The sequence below is a fragment of the Solanum dulcamara genome, chromosome 12, assembly GCF_947179165.1.
Source record: "Solanum dulcamara chromosome 12, daSolDulc1.2, whole genome shotgun sequence".
NCBI lineage: Eukaryota > Viridiplantae > Streptophyta > Magnoliopsida > Solanales > Solanaceae > Solanum > Solanum dulcamara.
This window is the reverse complement of record NC_077248.1, coordinates 11,288,127-11,308,049: the sequence shown is the minus strand read 5'-3', so window position 1 is coordinate 11,308,049 and position 19,923 is coordinate 11,288,127. Positions and strand designations below refer to the sequence as shown.

General features: G+C 33.8%; 1 protein-coding gene and 1 pseudogene across 2 annotated transcripts; one reads left to right on the top strand and one right to left on the bottom strand.

Annotated features, from left to right (window-relative positions):
• Window positions 1-1,474: 1,474 nt before the first annotated feature.
• Window positions 1,475-2,418, bottom strand: LOC129875598 (uncharacterized; annotated as a pseudogene).
• Window positions 2,419-15,331: 12,913 nt separating this feature from the next.
• On the top strand, window positions 15,332-19,172 carry LOC129876688 (solute carrier family 40 member 2-like). 2 transcript variants are annotated; one of them, XM_055952176.1, is made up of 8 exons: window positions 15,332-15,797; window positions 16,483-16,679; window positions 16,777-17,256; window positions 17,485-17,656; window positions 17,797-17,934; window positions 18,052-18,162; window positions 18,610-18,692; window positions 18,829-18,917. In XM_055952176.1, the coding sequence occupies exons 1-7, from the start codon at window positions 15,648-15,650 to the stop codon at window positions 18,658-18,660; spliced, it is 1,299 nt and encodes a 432-aa protein (XP_055808151.1). In that variant the 5' UTR covers window positions 15,332-15,647; the 3' UTR covers window positions 18,661-18,692; window positions 18,829-18,917. The 2 variants fall into 2 exon arrangements, with proteins under 2 accessions (XP_055808151.1, XP_055808150.1); XM_055952175.1 differs by lacking the exon at window positions 18,610-18,692 and having other exon boundaries at window positions 18,829-19,172.
• Window positions 19,173-19,923: the final 751 nt, after the last annotated feature.

Genomic DNA, 19,923 nt, shown 5'->3' with positions numbered 1-19,923 from the left:
CTTGTGGTGAGTAGATAATAACTACTTCTTCCTCTAATGCAATTTGCTCATTACTACTCCCACTACTTTGATGCAATAGATTTTCAAGCACTTGTACATGTGAAATTATATGTCTATTAACATCTCTCCCACTATTATAATGTAATGGTATGTTAATTCTAACATCTGGATTTTGAATTTGGTTTTCATTATTTTCAGTAGATTGATTTATTATCTCTTTGCTTAATTCTCGTAAAACTAGTTTACTTCTGAGAATGTGGTTTGTCAAAAAATTATATTTTAGAAATTTGGCATTGGTACTCATAATGACTTTCTTTTCTTTAGGATTATAAAACATACCACCTTTCGCTCCTTTGTGGTATCCAATAAAAACACATACTTCTGTTCTAGATTCTAATTTTTTTGCCTTCCCAATTTCAGCACATGTGCTGGACATCCCCAAATTCGAACGTGTTTCAAACTAGGTTTGTGCCTAGTCCACAATTCAATGGGTGTCATAGGTACAGACTTAGAAGGAACTAAGTTCAGAATATAATTTGCAGTTTCTAATGCATATCCCCAAAACGAATAAGGCAAATCAGAGTAACTCATCATAGACCTAACTATTTCTAAAAGAGTCATGTTTATTCTTTTTTCTACACCATTTTATTGTGGCGTTCTAGGTGCAGACATTTGAGATGTAATTCCTTGTTCTAATAAGTAACTAATGAACTCATTTGAGAGGTATTCTCCACCACGATCAGATCGCAGTGACTTGATAAATTTCCCATGTCGTTTCTCCGTTTCTGTCTTAAACTCTTTGAATTTTTTAAAGCATTCAGACTTACGAGGCAACAAATAAATATATACATACTTTGAGTAGTCATCAATGAAAGTCACGAAATACTCATATCAACCTCTCGTTTGAATGCTCATCGGACCACACAAATCAGAATGAATTAGCTCTAATTTATCATTGGCTCTATTTTCTTTTGAGGGGAAAGGTCTCTTAGTCATTTTTCCTTCTAAACAAGATTCACATGTTGGTAGTGCCTCCACTTTCAATGAACCTAAAGGTCCATCTCGAACCAACCTTGAAATCCTATCTAGATTTATATGACATAGACGCAAGTGCCACAAATAAGTCTCATTAAATTCAGAAGAACGCTTTCTTTTACTTGAAAAGTTAACATTATTTAGTTCTATAGGTTGTTGCAGTTCTAGAGAGACATTAATAATAAAAAGACCATCAATTAATGTACTAGCAGAGATAAAATATTTATAATAGCTAATAACGCACGAGTTATCAGAAAAATTAACATCATAACCATCTCTCAAAGCTTTAGAAACTGAAATCAAATTTCTTCTAACAGTAGGTGCATATAAAACGTCTTTTAAAATTAAAACTCTACCACTATCAAACGAAATACTAATATTTCCTAATGATAAAGTTGGAGCTGCTGAACCATCCATTTGAAAAATACTAACTTCACCTCTAATCAGCTTGCACGTTTCTTGAAACCCCTGCAAAGAAGTGCAGATATAATCAGTGGCTCCTGAGTCTACACACCATGATGTGGTAGAAACAGTCGCTAAAAATATTTCAACAACAAGTGAAAGTGAGTTACTTCGGTTATTTTTTCTGCTTGGCTAAGAAAACTAGAAAATGAGCCTTCCAATGACCTGGTATCTTGGAATGAAAACACTTGCCCTTAGGCTTTTTCACGCCTCCAGTTGGATGTGCAACTGCCTTGCCTTTGTGAGCCTTTTTCTTCTTTTGTCCACCTTTCGATTTAGAAGTAGAACCTTTCTCAACTATAGTGCCATAGGTGGTGCCTATTTTTTGATAATTATCTCTTCCACCTGCAGCTCATTCAATAGTTGTGCCAAAAATAGACTCATCTTATTCATATTATAGTTCAGGCAAAACTATTGAAAACTATTTGGCAGGGACTGCAATATCATTTCAACTTGGGAGTCATTATCAATTTCAGCCCCCAAGACCTTTAGTTCATTCAGAAGGCTTATCATCTTCAAAACATGGTCTTTAACAGGAGTGCCTTCCGCCATCTTAGTGTTCATGAGATCTCTCATGGCAGTCTGCTTAGCTGATCGACTCTGGTCCCCAAATATTTGTTTGAGATTCTCCAGAATCTCAAAAGTAGAAAACATAGCTTGATGCTGATATTGCAACACATTTGACATTGAAGCCAGAATGTAACATCGCTCCATCTCATCAGCTTTTTGCCATTTTTGATAAGCTAACTTATCCTCATCACTAGACTGTTCACTTGGTTTCGATGGACATTCTTCATAGAGTACAAATTTGTACTCTTCAGGAGTTAACACGATGTCAAGATTTCTCCTCCAGTCAACATAATTAGGACCCTCAAGTTTATTTTGACCCAAAATAGTGCTAAGGGGATTAAAAGGAGACATGTTGAATCTCAGATTGAAAAAATAGTTACAATAGATCAATTAAACAGTCATATAAATATTGAATATTTACATTCAAACTCATCACATACATATACATTCATGATCTTGAATAGCCAATCGATGGGATTGGAGAATTACTCATACAATATACATATATAATGACTGATTATTCACTCCATGAACTCTTACAGACCTAACTCAGATGGAGAGTCTACTGTTAGTTTAAGTCAAGTGAAAATCAAGACCCTAGTTACATTGATCCAATCATATATTACTCAGTTTAGGAGGTTAATACAAATTATCAATCTAGCAATTAAATAAATAATGACTTGTATTAAATTCATCCGATAGGGAGGAAGGTCTAAGCCAACACATAACTTAATACTTCATTACTATTTAATTTTGGTAATTATCGGGAAGAACCCTAATCACCATATAATATAGATTTTTTTTGTACCAATTTTTAAAAAATTTACAAAAACCCACCGTTTATTTACTCAAAAGTGTCATCTCACACATATATATACGATTACATATAAAATCTTTGAACATAACACTATATACAAAATTTGTGCCCATGTATATTATTAATAAACAGCCTTGAACAAAATTTCAAAACAAATATGCACCTTTGGTTCATTACCGTATAAACCAAAACAAATTAAAAAAAAATCAATCACTAGTGCATAAGAAAATTGCCCATTACCGCCATCAACAAAAGATTCCATCCAATATTAATATGTATCTCCACCCAACATCAACTTTATTCTTTTGAGAAACTTTTGACTTGGGTTTATATATATTAATATAAGTAATAGCTAGCAGTCACAATATGAGATAAAACTTGATTTTTTTTATTTTTTTTTCTCACAAAGCTGCCGCAACAGGAAAAGAACAAATAACAACATGTGCAGCCATTAAAATTCTTCAATCTAATCCATCATTAAGAAGAGACAAAGTGCATGACTTCATGAAAAAACATAAATTCACATAAGTTATTATTTCCGTATGCACCCAACAAAACAAACCACTTCAAGTTTAACCTGTTTTGTTCTATTCGTGATTAAAAAAAATTAATCAACCACGAATTATACATACAATTGAACATAGGTATAAATTTGAGTTCCAGTTAAATATGGATATTGTAGGGACCATAAAATTAATTATTGAGGCTTCTTATGAAAATAATTCCAAAAATTAATTTGAATTATTCTTACCATAATAAATTATAAATCATTCCATTAAAAATTCGCAATTGCACTCCTCTATTTATATTTCAAAATTTCCTATTAAACACTTATGTAATTCCCCATGTTAAGATTACAGATACTAATCAATAAATTAAATTACTGACGAATTTAATTCAATGATTAATTTCCTTTAGAGCAATACTTAACTTATTTTATGTGCCAGATTCATAAATCTACCGGTCGGGTTTGCACATGAAAACTTATAAGCTTCTCATAAAAAGGTGTATCATCAATCTCTATATTGAGACATGAATTCCATCAACTAACTAATTATTTCATCAATATATATTATTATCATCCAATCTACCAGGCATATTGATTCATCTCAAAATCTCACATTTTAATAATTCAAAACGATAATTAATATATACATATTATAATCGTTATATCAAGATTAAGAATATAAGTACATTTAATAGTTTAGAGAATATATTTTTATCAGTCAGTCTAAAACATCTATCTCTACTCGGTCCCGTTCAATAGATACAAAATGCACTAGCACGAGAAGATAGAACTATATCATTCTCATAATCAAGATAAATTATATTTAATCTCGTGCTACAATCTTTCTGATGGTTTGTCCAAATTTCCATCTGCGAGTTATGAACTATAACTTTTAACTTATAAGAATCGATGATTTAATCTTCTATGTATAAGCTCAAACTCTATACACCAAATCATCTACTATATAAGTGGAGGACACATATATGACAAAATGATCTATTTAATGTAACACTTTATTGAATTGAATAATTGAATAAATAAATAAACAATTGTTCAATAAATAATATTATATCTAAACGCATGATTAATAGTATATCCTAACACATCTGACACCTTTAATCATCGATCTAGATTCAAAATCAGTTATAGACATAATCTCTAAAGATCATCTTGTTTATGCTAACATAATCCTTGAGTGCAGGGAGCTAATGTACCAGCTGGGGAACCCCTAAATTCAGCATAGTTATCGCGAAGGGAATCAGGTAGCAGATGTTTTAGCTAAGGAAATAGCTCAATCTAGGTGTTTTGGTGCTAGAACGGAATGGATAGTCCCCCCACCCACCCCCCACCCCCCTTTGTAACCCACGCAGTGGTTATAGACAAAATAGAAACTACTTTTGTAAGGCTCAAAAGGCCATCCCCTACCCCCCATCGTATGCATACTACTACCACCACTATTTCTACTTTTGTAACTAATGCTCCTCCAAACTCTTCTAGCAGCACTGCTGCCATGATACACTGTAATGATGCATATTATTAAGTTAATATAATATCCTTTATTTATCAAAAAAAAAAAAAAATTAGAGTGAGTTCTCAAGTAAAGAGTGTTGCTTAAGCAACAAGTGAGTGAGAAATAAGAGAGAGTTACTAGAATGTAAGTGCAAAAAAACTGAGTACAAGAATTGTAGGATCGAACTGGGTCTTTATTTTATAATAATAAAATTTAAGTGGTGAGCAACCAGTTGTGTCCTTCAAAAATATTCAACAAGTGTACGTTATTTCGCTCTTATCCCACCAGACTCTGATACCATATGTTAAGAATTTATAATCAACTTAATTAATATTTAAGATATTTCATAAAGTATTTAAAATATTTATAGAGTCGTAGAGAATTGGAAGGAGAACTCTACAATTATTTTCAATATAAATATATGATTTGTGTAAAAAATAATAACTTTGACCGCATTTGTATTTGACTTCCACATTTACCTTTATATGGATTCATTGTGTTCTTGTATGTTGTATATATCGAAGCTTCAAATTACACAAACTACTCCAAAGAATAGCAAAATCTTTCAAATATATTATGCTCTCCGTTTTAATTTATATAAGGTTATTTAACTATATATATAACTTTTTAAAAAATTAAAAACATATTGAAATTTATCATTTAAAATAAGATATAAATATTTATGTAAATATAATTTATGTTATTAAAAGTAAAATAATAAATTTGAAGTTATTTCTTCGTTCACCGACCTTAAGGGATTTTTAATCTGTGAAAATCTCACTAAAGACTTTTCGTCCCATAAGCTTAGTGGAATGAGATGGGACTAGCGTTCCGTCCCACTTCTGTCTTGTCCCTTTCGATAGCCTTAATTAATACCAAGTCAAAGAAATCTATTGGAACAAGTGGATTCTATTGTAGTGGTGAAACGGTTTTATTTTTAATCAGAGGTTTTGGGTATGAAAGTTATGAAAAAAAAATTGTTGTAAGCGTCATTTTTAAATGGGCCTTGTAAAACACAATTTAAAATTAATCAGAGCTTCAATACGAATACGAGTTTCGGACATCAGGTAAAAAAAAAAAGATATCTATCGGAAGTATTCTCTCATTTATGTCTTTTTCCCCACTTAAAAAAATTGTATTTGGACAAATATGGGGGGATCAATATTTGCTGCTGTTCTTGTTTTGTTTTGTTTTCTTTTCTGGATGTTTGCTCTGCTCAGTCAATATATTATATGATTTATATTATAATTCATACGGCATCATGAAACTAAGATCTGTCTGTGCAAGAAGACAAAAAAAAAACTTGACTGCTAAAATAGACAATGGTTTTCTTTCTTTTCCTCATCACTTTTGGCTCATAAATTGACCCAAATAGTTTCATGGGAGAAAATAAAGAATAGTTATTTGAACTGACAGCACTGCCCTGACATTTCGTTACAATTATTGTATTTATTGAAATTTTACTATTTTCTTTTCTTTTCAAATAATACGGTTGTTAGAATTAAGCAAAATAAACATAAAATTTAACGGTACAACTTTTCAACTTGAATTGTAGTAATGAGTTAATAATAAAGAGGCAGATTAATATTCAATAAATAATTAACATAAACAATGAAACTAATAAAAGAAAGTGATAGGCACTAAGATAAGGTGATTAATTGGAGCTTGACAATTGAAGTAGCTAGGATGATGTTTATGGCACCACTTTTTTTTTTTTTTACAATTTCAATTACCAAATTGTATTTTTCACTACTATAATAATTATAATATCACTCTTAAATGGACAAGAATATATTTTGAATTGGCATAATATATAAACATCTCTTTTAATTTGGTTTCATCTGACATTTTTGTCATCTAATTTTTGATTTGTACAAATAGACACTTAAATTTATATAAAGTTGAACAAATGCATCCAGCATGGTATACTATGTGTGTTATGTCACATAGGACGCTTTGTGTCTACTTGTTCAATTTTATGCGAGTTTTAGTATCTACTTATGCATATTCAAAGTTAGAAAGTACATATGTTCGTTGAGGTCAAATTAAAAGGCACATTTACGTATTATGTGTTAAGTTTGATAATATTCTAGATGAATTAATGTGAAGATTTGGTAGAAAGATAATTCTTCTTTGGTATAAAAAGTCAAGGTAGAAAATTTGTAGTTGAAATATTTTTTTTTTATGGGAACAGACCCTACACGAGGCTCCCACCTCTCGTGCACAGTCAGGGGTTGAGAAGCACCCCCAAGCCTTATCATAAATAAAATTAAAGAAAAATACACGGAGGGGGACATAAATCTTACCTCCGAACTTAGGATGGTTCATGAGTCAGCCGACCTACTCAGGTCGGCCTACTCATCCCCATTACTAGATGGAAAACGATAAACCTATGGGAGGACTCCTCCCGGTATAAGTCGACTAAGAAAGCATAAATGAGGGAGACTCTTCCCTTCCATGAGAAAACAAGAAAGTAACCTACACTAGTCATATTCAACTACGCTACGTATCATACATAGCTAAATTGAAGAAGAACAAGTATATGAACCTTCTATCTCGCATGGGGTGAGGAAGTTCTGTTCATCTTTGCCCTTTTTAGTCTTGTCATACCAAGTAAGTCCAAATGGAAGGGTGCATCCACATCAAGATCATGTATATATCAGTTAGGGAGGATGATAGGAGAGGAAATATATTGAGCTGTAGCAACCAGCAGCCTTGGAGTTGTTGTTGATAAAATATTGGCACTGACTTGTTGCATGCTGTATTTTGAAGGTGTTACAGCTCTGATGTGTGCAGCTTCTTGGAAGCTCATCTGATGGTGCCTTGCATATTGGAGTGTTCCAGCCATTAGTGTAGCCTGCACTCAAACAAGTAACCCACCAAGGATTCCAAGTAGCTTGGCTGCCATAGGACTGCTGCACACAATGAAGCATAGTAGCTGGCATGTATGGATTGTTGGAGAGTGTTGGGGAGGCCTTAGCATGCCAGTCTTTAGTCTCCCTTCGTTTGAAGCTCTGTAAACCTGCACCTACAAGAGGCCAAAGAAACAGACAAATGTAGGATATGTAAAGGCTGCTGCAAATCTGTAACCCATTCCTTATGGCCTCTCTTGCTGAAGTGGTAGGCTGCTTGTTGTTGCATGTTATACTCAGAAATAGATCCTTCATTGTGATGAGGATCATCTCCTTGGGATACCTGCACAGACAAACAAACCCAGAGCAACACACAAACAAACAATTCTGCAAGCTGCTGTAACTAGTATTATTGATTTGTAGTTGCTCCTTGTGTGCTGCATATTGGTGGGGAAGATGATGGATGATGTTGGCAGCTGATGAATTGAGAAGCAATGTTTTCTCAAATTTAGATTTGTAGCTGGGGTGCAAGAGTGTTGCTGCAGGTGTTGAAGTATGGAAATTGGTATGGATGGATTATTGATGTGTTGATGAGTTCCTAGCATACCAGGTTGTTGTCTCCCTTTGTTTGAGACTCTGAGAACCTGCATAAGCAGTTAGTAAAGAAACAAACAAATGTGGGGGATGTATAGGCTGGTTGTAGTTGAAATATTGGTAAACCACTAAATGGTTTCACAAGATAAACCTTGACATTTTAACCCATAGTGATGTCATAGAAGACATCAAGAGGAAGATTTCATTCCTATAAATAGGTAGCTCTTGGTTCATTTGTAACACACTTCTTACTTGCCTTCTCATTTTTTAAGGCATTTGATCTTCTTTATTTCTTGTAGAATTTCACTTGTATTCTTTTGGAGTGAAATAAATATTGGTTGATTGTGTCCGAGGATTAAGCAAAAGAAAACAAACTTTTAACGAACCTCGTAAATTCCTGATATTCTTTTTATTATTGTCTCATTTACTATTTATTAGCTGCATTTAGCTATAGCAGTTGTGATTTTATCACTCTCTATATATTCGACTTCCGCAATAATTAGTATTAGAGCCAAGGCTTTATATGAGTATGCTCTGTGGTTGTAACACAGTCTGAACTTCCATATTAGAAAAAGATTTACTTTGGTCTTTTACATTGGTTAGCTAATAAATAGTATTTGTAGCAAAAATGGAAGATAAAAAAATAATGAGTCCACATCGAATGTCAATAATATGTCATCGTTGGCATCTTCACTTATGACAAGAATTGTATCAAACTACAAATTCCACTTATGACAAGAATTGTATCAAATGCGAAATTTGCAATTGAAATTTTTGACGGATTAGGACATTTTAGAATGTGGCAAGGCGATTATCAGATGGTGTAGGAGAAGAAGATTGGAAGATTATCAACCGTGTTGTTTGCGGTACCATTCAATCTTAACTTGCAAGAGAACAAAAGTATCCACTTACCTTGCAAGAGAACAAAAGTATCCATACACAAAGGAAATTTCTGCAAGTAAATTGTGGAATGCACTAGAGGAGAAATTATTGAAGAAAAACAGTCAAAATAAACTTTACATGAAAAAGAAACTGTTACACTTCACATATATCCCCAGTAGCATAATGAATGATCATATTACCAATTTTAATAAGTTGGTGACAGATTTGCAGAATATGGATGTAGCTTTTATTGACTGAAAATATGGCCTTAATGTTGTTAAGTTCACTTTTCGATGAGTTCGAGCACCTTCAAATTACTTTACGTTATGAGAATGATGAAGTATCTCTCAAAGAAGTTTGTTCTACCTTGTATAGTTATGAACAAAGGAAGAGAGAAAAACAAAAAGTTAGAGAAGCTGAAGTACTGTTCGTGAGAGGTCGTTCTCAAAATCAGACGAGAACGAAGAAACCAAGATCCAAGTCAAGATCTAGATCCAGCAAAAATGAATGTGTCTTTTGTCGTGAAAAAGGTCACTGAAAGAAAGACTGTCCAAATGTGAAAAGCAAGACCAAACCAAAAAATAGGAAGGTTTTCATTGATTTAAATATAGTTGATTGTGATGACTCTGATTTCTCGCTGATTACAATGGAGCCATCCAAATCATCTGATGTATGGTTGATGGACTCAGCTTGTAGCTATCATATGTGTCCAAATCGGGACTTGTTTATTGATCTACAAGAAGGAGAATTTGGAGTTGCTCACACTGCAAACAATAATCCTCTTACCGCATATGGTATTGGTTCAATCCGATTAAGGAATCATGATGGATTGAGCACAACATTAATAGATGTTCGATACGTATTGGATTTGAAGAAAAATCTCATTTTTGTAGGAGCCCTAGAGTCAAAGAAGTTAAAAATCATTGCAGATAATGGGATAATGAGAATATGCTCCGGTGCACTGGTGGTAATGAAGGCGATTCAAAGAAACAATAACATGTACTACTATTAAGGTAGTACAATTATTGGCACAGCGACAACAACATCCAATGATGACAAGGAGGCATAAATGACAAGGTTATGGCATATGCGCTTGGGACATGCTGGAGGAAAATTCTTGAAAACTTTATCAGATCAAAGATTGCTGAAAGGGGTAAAAACTTGCCACTTGGAGTTTTGTGAGCATTGTATCAAGAAAAAATAGACAAGGGTTAAATTTGAAACAACTATCCATAATACTAAAGGTATTTTGGATTAAGTTCACTCTGATATTTGGGGTGCTTCCAAAACACCTTCAATAGGTGGGAAACACTAATTTGTAATCTTTGTTGATGACTTTTCTCGAAGGTTGTGGGTGTATACGATAAAAATAAAAATGAAGTATTGAAAATTTTTCTCAAACGAAAGGCAATGATAGAGACTCAAAGTGGCAGAAAGATCAAGTGTCTTCATACAGACAATGGTGGAGAATACAAAAAGATCTTTTCTAAAAGATTTGTGAAGATAATGGCATCGCCAGATATTTCACCGTTAGAAATACACCACAACAGAATAGAGTGGTAGAACGCATGAATCAGACTTTACTAGAGAAAGATCGGTGTATGTTATCCAATGCTGACTTGGGCAAAGAATTTTGGGCTGAGGAAATAACATATGCATACTACCTCATTAATCGTCTACTATCTACTGCTATTGGTGGCAAGAAACCATTATGGTATGGAAAACCTGCTGAAGATTATGATTCTTTATATGTATTTGGCTCAATTACATATTATCATGTAAAAGCGTCAAAATTGAATCCAAGAGCAAAGAAAGCTCTATTGATGGGGATTACTTCTGGAGTCAAGGGTAACCGTTTATGGTGTCCGAAAATAAGAAAAATTATTTTTAACGGGAATGTTACCTTTGATGAATCTTCCTTGAAAAATAAGGTAATGATTGAAGATGTCCAACAAATTGATGGTGCTTCAAATTAGGTGGAGTTTGAGAAAAAAATAATGTTCCCAACACAAAGAAAAAATGAGGAAACAACAGAAGATTTTTCTCTGAAAGAAGAGCCAGTTGAAGGGGAGATTCCATCTCAAGAACCTCAACCACAACTTGAATCAATAGCAACTAGCAAGCCAAAGAGAACAATAAGAAAACCTGCTCGACTCATAGATATGGTGGCTTGTGCAGACTCAATTGCAACTGATGGCATTCATACCACTTATAAAGATGTAGTCCAAAGTTCAGAAGAAGATAAATGGAGGATAGTCATGAATGAAAAAATGCAGTCCCTTCATCAGAATCACACATGGAAATTGGTCAATCTTTCAAAGGGAAAGAAAGTAATTGGGTGAAAATGGGTATATGCAAAGAAAGAAGGATTTTCTAATCAAGAAAATATTCGCTACAAAGCAAGATTGGTGGCCAAAGGATATGCTCAAAAGGAGGAAATTGATTATAATGCGGTATTTTCTCCAATCGTGAAACACTCCTTCATTAGAGTTTTGTTGATTTTGGTAGCACATTTGAATTTGAAATTAGTTCAGTTGGGTGTAAAAACTGCATTTTTACATGGAGACTTGGAAGAGGAAATCTACATGACTCAAGTTGAAGGATTCAAAGTTGTTAAAAAATAAAATATGATGTGCAAACTTAAAAAATTATTGTATGGATTAAAACAATCATCTAGATAATGGTACAAACGATGACAAATTTATGTTGCAGCAAAAGTATAGAAGAAGTAACTACGATCATTGTGTGTATTTGAGTAAACTTGAAGACGGATCCTTTATATATCTCATCCTATATGTTGATGATATGTTGATAGCTTCTAAAAGTCAAGAGGAAATTGAGAAGCTGAAAACTCAACTAAGAATGGAGCTCAAGATGAAGAATTTGGGTGAGGCGAAGAAAATTCTTGGTATGGAGATTAAAAGAGATAGACATTCAAAGAAACTCTTTTTATCTCAAAAGGAATACTTGAAGAGAGTACTAAATCGATTTAGTATGAATGACAGCACTCCACTTGCTCCTCACTTTAAGCTTAGTGATGCTATGTCGCCAAAAATTGAAATTAAAAGAGAGTATATATCAAGAGTACCATATGCGAATGTTGTTGGTAGCTTGATATATCTAATGGTTTGCACAAATCCAGATATTTCACATGCCGTGGGAGATGTCAGTAGCTTTATGCATTATCTTGAAAAGGAATATTAGCAAGTTGTAAAATGGATTCTACGGTATATTCATAATACTGTAGATGTTGGTTTAGTTTTCGAGTAGGAAGATAGTCAATATCTTGTTGGATATTGTGATTCAGATTATGCAGGTGATTTGGACAAACAAAGATCAACTACTTGTTATGTTTTCACTATTACAAATGCACCAGTTAGTTGGAAGTCTACTTTGCAATCAACAGTTGCTTTGTCTATCACTGAGGCAGAGTACAGGGCGATTACAGAGGCTATGAAGGAGGTAATTTGGCTTCAAGGGTTGCTCAGAGAGCTTGGTATTAAACAAGAAGGTATCACAATATTTTGTTATAGTCAAAGTGCTATTCATTTAGTAAAGAACCAAGTTTATTATGCAAGGACGAAGCACATTGACATCCGATATCATTTTGTAAGAGAAATCATAGAAGAAGGTGGAGTCATAGTGCAGAAAATTCGGACTACAGATAACCCTGCCAATATGCTGACAAAAGTGGTGACTCGGTCAAGTTTCAACATTGTTTGAAATTGATCAACAGTGTTGAACATTGAAGATTAAGGTTGAAGACACAATCAAAATTTGTTGAGAGAAAGTCGAAAATGGAGAATCTTGTCAAGGTGGAGATTTGTTAAATTTGACAAGATTCTAGATGAATTAATGTGAAGATTTGGTAGGAAGATAATTCTTCTTTGGTATAAAAAGTCAAGTGTGAAAAATTTATAGTTGAAATGTTGGTAAATCATTAAATAATTTCACAAGGTAAACCTTGACATTTTAACTAATAGTGATGTCATGGATGACATCAAGAGGAAGATTTCATTCCTATAAATAGGTAACTCTTGGTTCATTTGTAACACACATCTCACTTGTCTTCTCATCTTATAACGCATTTGATTTTCTTTCTTTCTTGTAGTATTTCACTTTTATTCTTTTGGAGTGAAATAAATATTGGTTGATTGTATCCAAGGATTAAGCAAAAGAAAACAAACTTTTACCGAACCTAGTAAATTCCTGGTGCTCTTTTTATTATTGTCTCATTTACTATTTATTAGCTACATTTAGATATAACAATTGTGATTTCATCACAATCTATATATTCGGCTTCCGCAACATTATGCCTTAAGAATTTTATCTCAGCGAAATTTTCACTATATTCCTCGTAACGAAATTGAACAAAAACTGCATTATTTTGGCATCTGTTACATTGAGATTTGCAAAATATAATTTAGAAAACGTAATATTTAACAGACTCCTTACTGAAATATTTGTATGCTCCCGTGTTTTAGTTTTTATATAATCATCTGATATTTAGTATTGAATAGTTGGCTTTAACTAATTCAAATTCAAGAGGTATTTTACAAAATGGCTTTGAAGGTGGTTGATATTAAACTTTTGATCCTTTTTTTTTTGGACAAAACTTTAAGTTCAAGAAGTTTTATTTTTTGACTTTGAGAGATTTGCCAGGTGAAGATAAAATAATCCAAGCATTGTAGACCCCATCAAAGGGAAAATGGTTCCTAGGAGAGATTTCTCTATTTTTACAACTCAAATCCAAAAATTTTGATTAGTGGTGTAACCATGTTATTCTGACATGTATCCGAGGTTAAAGTCGGATAAATTTGAAGGGTTCATCCAAATCACTCTCGCTGAAAAATTTTACAATTTATATAAAGTTAATATTATTTTATATATTAATATAATAAATATTGAGGCTCTTCGACTTTTTCACGTGCTTACTACTTCATTTTTGAACCTATTAGTAAAAATCACGACTCTACTCTGCATGTACTTGTAAACAAATCCCTGTAACAGATGTTCTGGTTATATATTGTTATATTAGTCCTGTAGTAATTGATTCCTCTGCCATTTTGTTGAACTACTACAAATAATGTACTAGTAATTAATTCATGAAATGTTGAAGGGTCAGCATCATTTGTATTCATTTTTATTTTTATTTTTATTTTGGTCGAAACCGAAATAAGACAATGAAATTATCCATTACGTCATGAATAAACTGACCTACTAAATTTTTTGTATTATTTGTACATCAATTGAGAGTTTGTTAAATCTTGCTTCCTGCATCACAATTAAATATAATAACTCTCAACTTCATATTGTTATATTCATAAGTCCAAAATTATCTGGTTCAAATCACAAAGAAGGAGAAATTAATTCAAAAAAAAATAATTAAATGAGTACGAACATGTTGAATGAGGCATTGATTTCCCAAGAAAATCAGAACCCTCCATTTCCAAAAGATCTTCTCAATTATCTATATGTTGGTCATTTCCTATCCAGATGGAGTGCCAGGTTACTATTATGTATTCTATTTTCTAAATATTTTCCAGTTTGAAAGCAGAAATTTAGATTTTATGTATTGTTCTTGGTGTGGTTAAGTAATAAAGCTAGTATGTAATTATAAAATGTCTTCAAATTATTCACTTTTATGCAGATTTGGTGTTCTTTGCTTCCTTTCTTTTGTTATTTCTAGGCATTTTAAGTTTTCCTTTTTTCTTGTTTCATAAAAAAGATTTCCAGAAAAATTATGAAAGTTATAAATTCTCTACAAAAGGTTGAATTTGTATGTGGTGTCACTTGACAACAATTTCTTGAGACCATGTAGAGGCAATTTTCATAATGACTTTTTACAATTGAGAAATTCAGCTACACTTATAATTTCCTCATGTTTGAGTTAATTTGCACCTAAACCTTCATGCCTATGACCAGTGGCGGATCTAGAGGGGCGGAAGGGCTTGAAAATCATATAGTACAATAAGGTCAAAATATATTGTTTTGTAACGTTTATATAGTAAATGATGAATCCCTTCGTGAAAATTCTGCTTCCGCCAGTGCCTATGACCCTTTTTCAGTATGATCGATGGAACTAATAATTTAATATTGAATCAAAGTTCTTTTTTCTGGATGATTACATTGGAAAATTAACCTCTAGGCTTCTCTAATTATCTGCCTATTCCATTCGATGAATCTCATGCGCTGAAATCGTTAGTATGCTCATTAGATATCAGTCTTGTGGACATTGTAGTGCTTTGTTTCCTGGAAATTGGTAATAATGCAGAATAACATGAACTCAATGGGAGGGTGTGACACATTTTAGCAGTTACAAAATTGTGCAATATAGCCTAAGATATATGTTATGGAAGGCATAATGAAATATACGAGCATGATTGTCAGATTCAATTGTATTTTCGTAATTGCAGGATGTGGGAATTCTCTGTTGGTTTGTACATGATCAACGTCTGGCCAGATTCTCTACTCCTAACGGCTGCTTATGGTGTGGTGGAGTCAGCTTCAACGGCATTATTTGGTCCCCTCATTGGACAGTGGGTGGATAGGTTCACATACGTTAAGGTTCGTTCTGATTCTTTCTTAACAGGTCCCTACACATGATTGATAAAGATATATACATTCTAAAATAAAGAACATTTTCCAATAATTGCTATGGTAATTGTCATCTACTAATGGCGATTCATCACTCATACAACAACAACAACGCAACCATGCCTCAACAACATCATTCATATTGATACGTAAATGGTATATACGAATCAAGAGGTCAAAAGATGCTTTAGAGTTATGTCAGTAAATTGTAATTTAGTGAAGCAAAATCACAAAATGCATTAATCTTCATTGAAAATCCACTTTAGTACTATATTTTGATGAAAGGAACAAAACCTTCTGCCTATGCAAAGGGGTAGCTATATGGGGCCTAGAAACCAATCGTTGGCATGCATGGTTTCCCAGATATTGAGTAATATTTTACATACCAAACATTTCGTGGTAGCAGGAGTACTCAGACCAGGACAGACGCTCTAAAAGTTTCTAGATTTTATATATGACATTTCAACATTGCGCAATGTTTACTTTTGATTAGGTATACAATCCTGGAAACAGCCTCTGGCAGAAATGCAAGGTAAGGCTGCGTACAATAGACCCTTGTGGTCGGGCCCTTCCCCGGACCCTGCGCATAGCGGGAGCTTTAGTGCACCGGGCTGCCCTTTTTTTTTAGGTATACAATCCTCAAACTTTGTTGCAGGTGCTCCAACTTTGGCTGCTAAGCCAAAATATCTCATTTATTGTTGCTGGAGGTGCAGTAACTGCTCTTTTAATCCGTGTAGACTTGATATCAGTCAATCTTATGGCATTTATCTCACTTGTTAGTTTAATTTATATATCCGGAGCTGTTGGTGTGCTTTCAACTCTTGCCGGAACCATCTTGATCGAAAGAGAATGGTGAGCCATCTGAATGTTTAGAATGCGTGCCCTCCTTTTCTTGAAATTTTCATCCATAACTTATTTGGAGGCGTTTACAACTGAACTTTATTGGCAGGGTAGTTGTAATATCAGAAGGCCACCCTCCTGGGATGCTAACAAATATGAATGCAATCATAAGGCGAATAGATTTGATTTGCAAGCTATTTGCTCCGGTGATTACTGGCTTCATTATCAGCTTTGTTTCTCTAACTGCATCAGCCATGACTCTAGCTCTTTGGAACGTTATGTCCGTTTGTTTGGAATACTGGCTTCTTACATCTGTATACAATGGAATTCCATCTCTAAGTGAAAGAAGCCTGAGGAGGGACTCAAGATCTTCACCAGAGCATTCGGATATAAGCCCCTCTATTTCTCATGAACAGAAAAGCACGTTTCACTCAGATGGAATTGGATTGGAGCAATCTGAAAATCCCTGGAGGAAAATAGTTGGCTCGATCTCAAGATTGCCTTGCCTTTCTGCTTGGAGAATGTACTTGCAGCAAGATGTAGTCCTCCCAGGGCTAGCTCTTGCCTTACTTTTTTTTACGGTACTCAGGTAAAATGTAATTATGTTACTCGTAATTATGCAATTGAATTTAAAAATCATTTGCAACAATCATCCTTGAAATTAGCTACTGCACCAGCCTCCCGGTGCTTTTGCCATTTTGCCTGAGACGGTTTTTAATGTTACCGAGGAAAACTTTAACTTTCTAGTAAAATGTCTTATAGCTAATAGACCGAGGACATCATATTTATCATTTTTTTTGTCTAATTTGTGCCACAGCTTTGGAACGTTAATGACGGCTACACTTGAATGGGAAGGAATTCCTGCATATGTCATTGGAATTGTGCGTGGAGTAAGCGCAACAATAGGGATAGCTGCAACATTTCTCTACCCTATCGTAGAATCACACATTTCAACACTTCGAACAGGTCTTTGGTCAATCTGGTCACAGGTACTAAATATAGTATAGTATATACTTAAGGAGCTAAAATCTGTATGGTGACAGGATATGATGAGAATTTCCTAGCAAATTACAGAGTAATCATTGAATGTTGTTGATTTTAAGTTGGTTATATTCTGTTACCTATGCAGTGGACTTGCCTGTTGATATGTGTAGCTTCGATATGGGTCCATAAGAAATTTCTATCAGCGTTTATGCTTATGGCTGGTGTGGCTGCATCACGCTTGGGTTTGTGGATGTTTGATTTATCGGTCATTCAGCAAATGCAGGTGAGGATGCTAAAACTTTCTGCTAGCTGTAGTTACGTTGAAGAGATTTGCCATCTTCATCGTTCTTCTTGATTGCGATTCACATAATATGGCATCTTCATTTCTGGACTTGGACAGGATCATGTCCCTGAAAGTGATCGTTGTGTGGTAGGAGGAGTTCAAAACTCACTACAGTCTGCTCTGGAATTGATGACTTATTTCTCGGGCATAATCATATCTAATCCCCAGGTGATGATCATTTTAGATTTTCATGAACATTGTTATTTCAATCTGGAGAGGCATTTTTAGGACTCATTGTTCCTTCGAAGCTGCAATGAGACTTAGAAGTGCTTCACAAAAGAAACTAGAACTTGATAGAGAGAAAGAAGAAGGCCTATACAACTTTTCTCTGACAACCTCAAAGATACTTCTGTTGTTAGCACTTCATTTTCACAACTTCGTAATTTCTATTTTTGGCGATTATTTTGGAGAGGTACCATACTAGTTACTCCATATGTGCAAAGCCTTTGACTTTTGGAGAAACACAGAAAATTGTGAACTCTTATGTACCGGTTGAAGCATTTGCTTGGCTAGAGAAACAATAAGAAAATATAATCTAGTACTACATTTATCTTTCACGTGATCAAGAGACGTGAGGCTTTGTGTAATCAAAGGTTGTCATTCGTAAATTTACAGACTCTCTATCTCCACGAGGTAGTGATAAGGTCTGCTCTGCATACACTTTAACTCCTTAAAGTCTACTTGTGGGATTACACTAGGTATGATGTTGTTATTAAGTATTATTTTGTCTGGTTTTAAATACAAGTTCTATCTTTCCATTATATAGAAAGCATTTCTTGTGATTGCATACTTGAAATGTGTTTTAACTTGTTTCTTCTGCTGCATTTGATTCAGGATTTCTGGAAGTTGATCCTATTATCTTTCCTTTTAGTGACAATGGCCTCGACGTTATACAGTATACATGTTTATCGAGTTAGGAAGCACCTATTTCACTTTGAGAAGCTCAATTGTTTAGTAAGATCATCTTAGACTCTTCGTGCACCGATGAACACGAAAAAACAGAAACTGTAGATTACTTTCTTTAATCCTTCTGTATAGCCATAAGCATGTTTCTTCTTTATGTAGCTATTGGTCTAACAACAATGCCACGAGGTTTTCTCCAGTCTGTTCGAGTATTATTTACATGTAATTTTCTTGCTTCTTGTAAATTACATTTTAGTAGAAAGCTTCATATAACACACTTGTATTCTGCCAGAAGCGCACCCAAGATTTGAAGCTTATGAGTTCGAAATTCTCTTCCTTCTAAGTTAATTAGTGGGCTCTAGCTCCACCCCAATATCAGCAATGGTTGCCCCAAAGTCCAAATGAGAGGTAAGCAAGAGCTTCCTCCCTTTTGTACACCATAAATGTCAGTAGTTGTAAATTGTACTCCCTCCGTCCATCTTTACTTGTCTACTATACTAAAAATAGATGTCCAACAATACTTGTCCAATTTATAAAATCAAGAGATAATTTACACAGTTCCTAATTTACCCTTATTATTAATTAGTAGTAATTTACCTATTACATTTTTCAAGACATTATATTTATTATATTCAAAGGGTGATATGATAAAATTACTCTTCTATTTATAGTTTCTTAAGAATTATACAAAGTCAATAGTGGACAAGTAAAGATAAACGGGGGAGTAATTTTTTTATGGCATTGCAAGAAACTTTAAATTTGAAAAATTCTAACCAAGATTGCTACTATTTGATTTATATTATACCTTTTCAAGTCTCGATCATATGGATCTCTCTTTTCGGGTTTGTTTGTCCAAAGGGAACAAAATCTCTTCAAGTTAAAGGTTAGAATTCCATAGTCAAGTTTTAATGCAGATACCAATTTTATTATATAATTTCAAGACAGATACCAGACATCGGATGGAAAATTAAAAAAAAAATAATATCTAATTCATCTTAATTTTATCCAAATTGGGGATGCTAGTAT

Excerpts from the sequence above, each read along its gene's own strand:
- LOC129876688 (XM_055952175.1), top strand. The coding sequence starts at position 15,648 with ATGTGGGAATTCTCTGTTGGTTTGTACATGATCAACGTCTGGCCAGAT. Across the intron at positions 17,935-18,051 it reads CGGTCATTCAGCAAATGCAG|GATCATGTCCCTGAAAGTGA; the intron begins GTGAGGATGCTA and ends GGACTTGGACAG. Across the intron at positions 18,163-18,828 it reads TAATCATATCTAATCCCCAG|GATTTCTGGAAGTTGATCCT; the intron begins GTGATGATCATT and ends CATTTGATTCAG.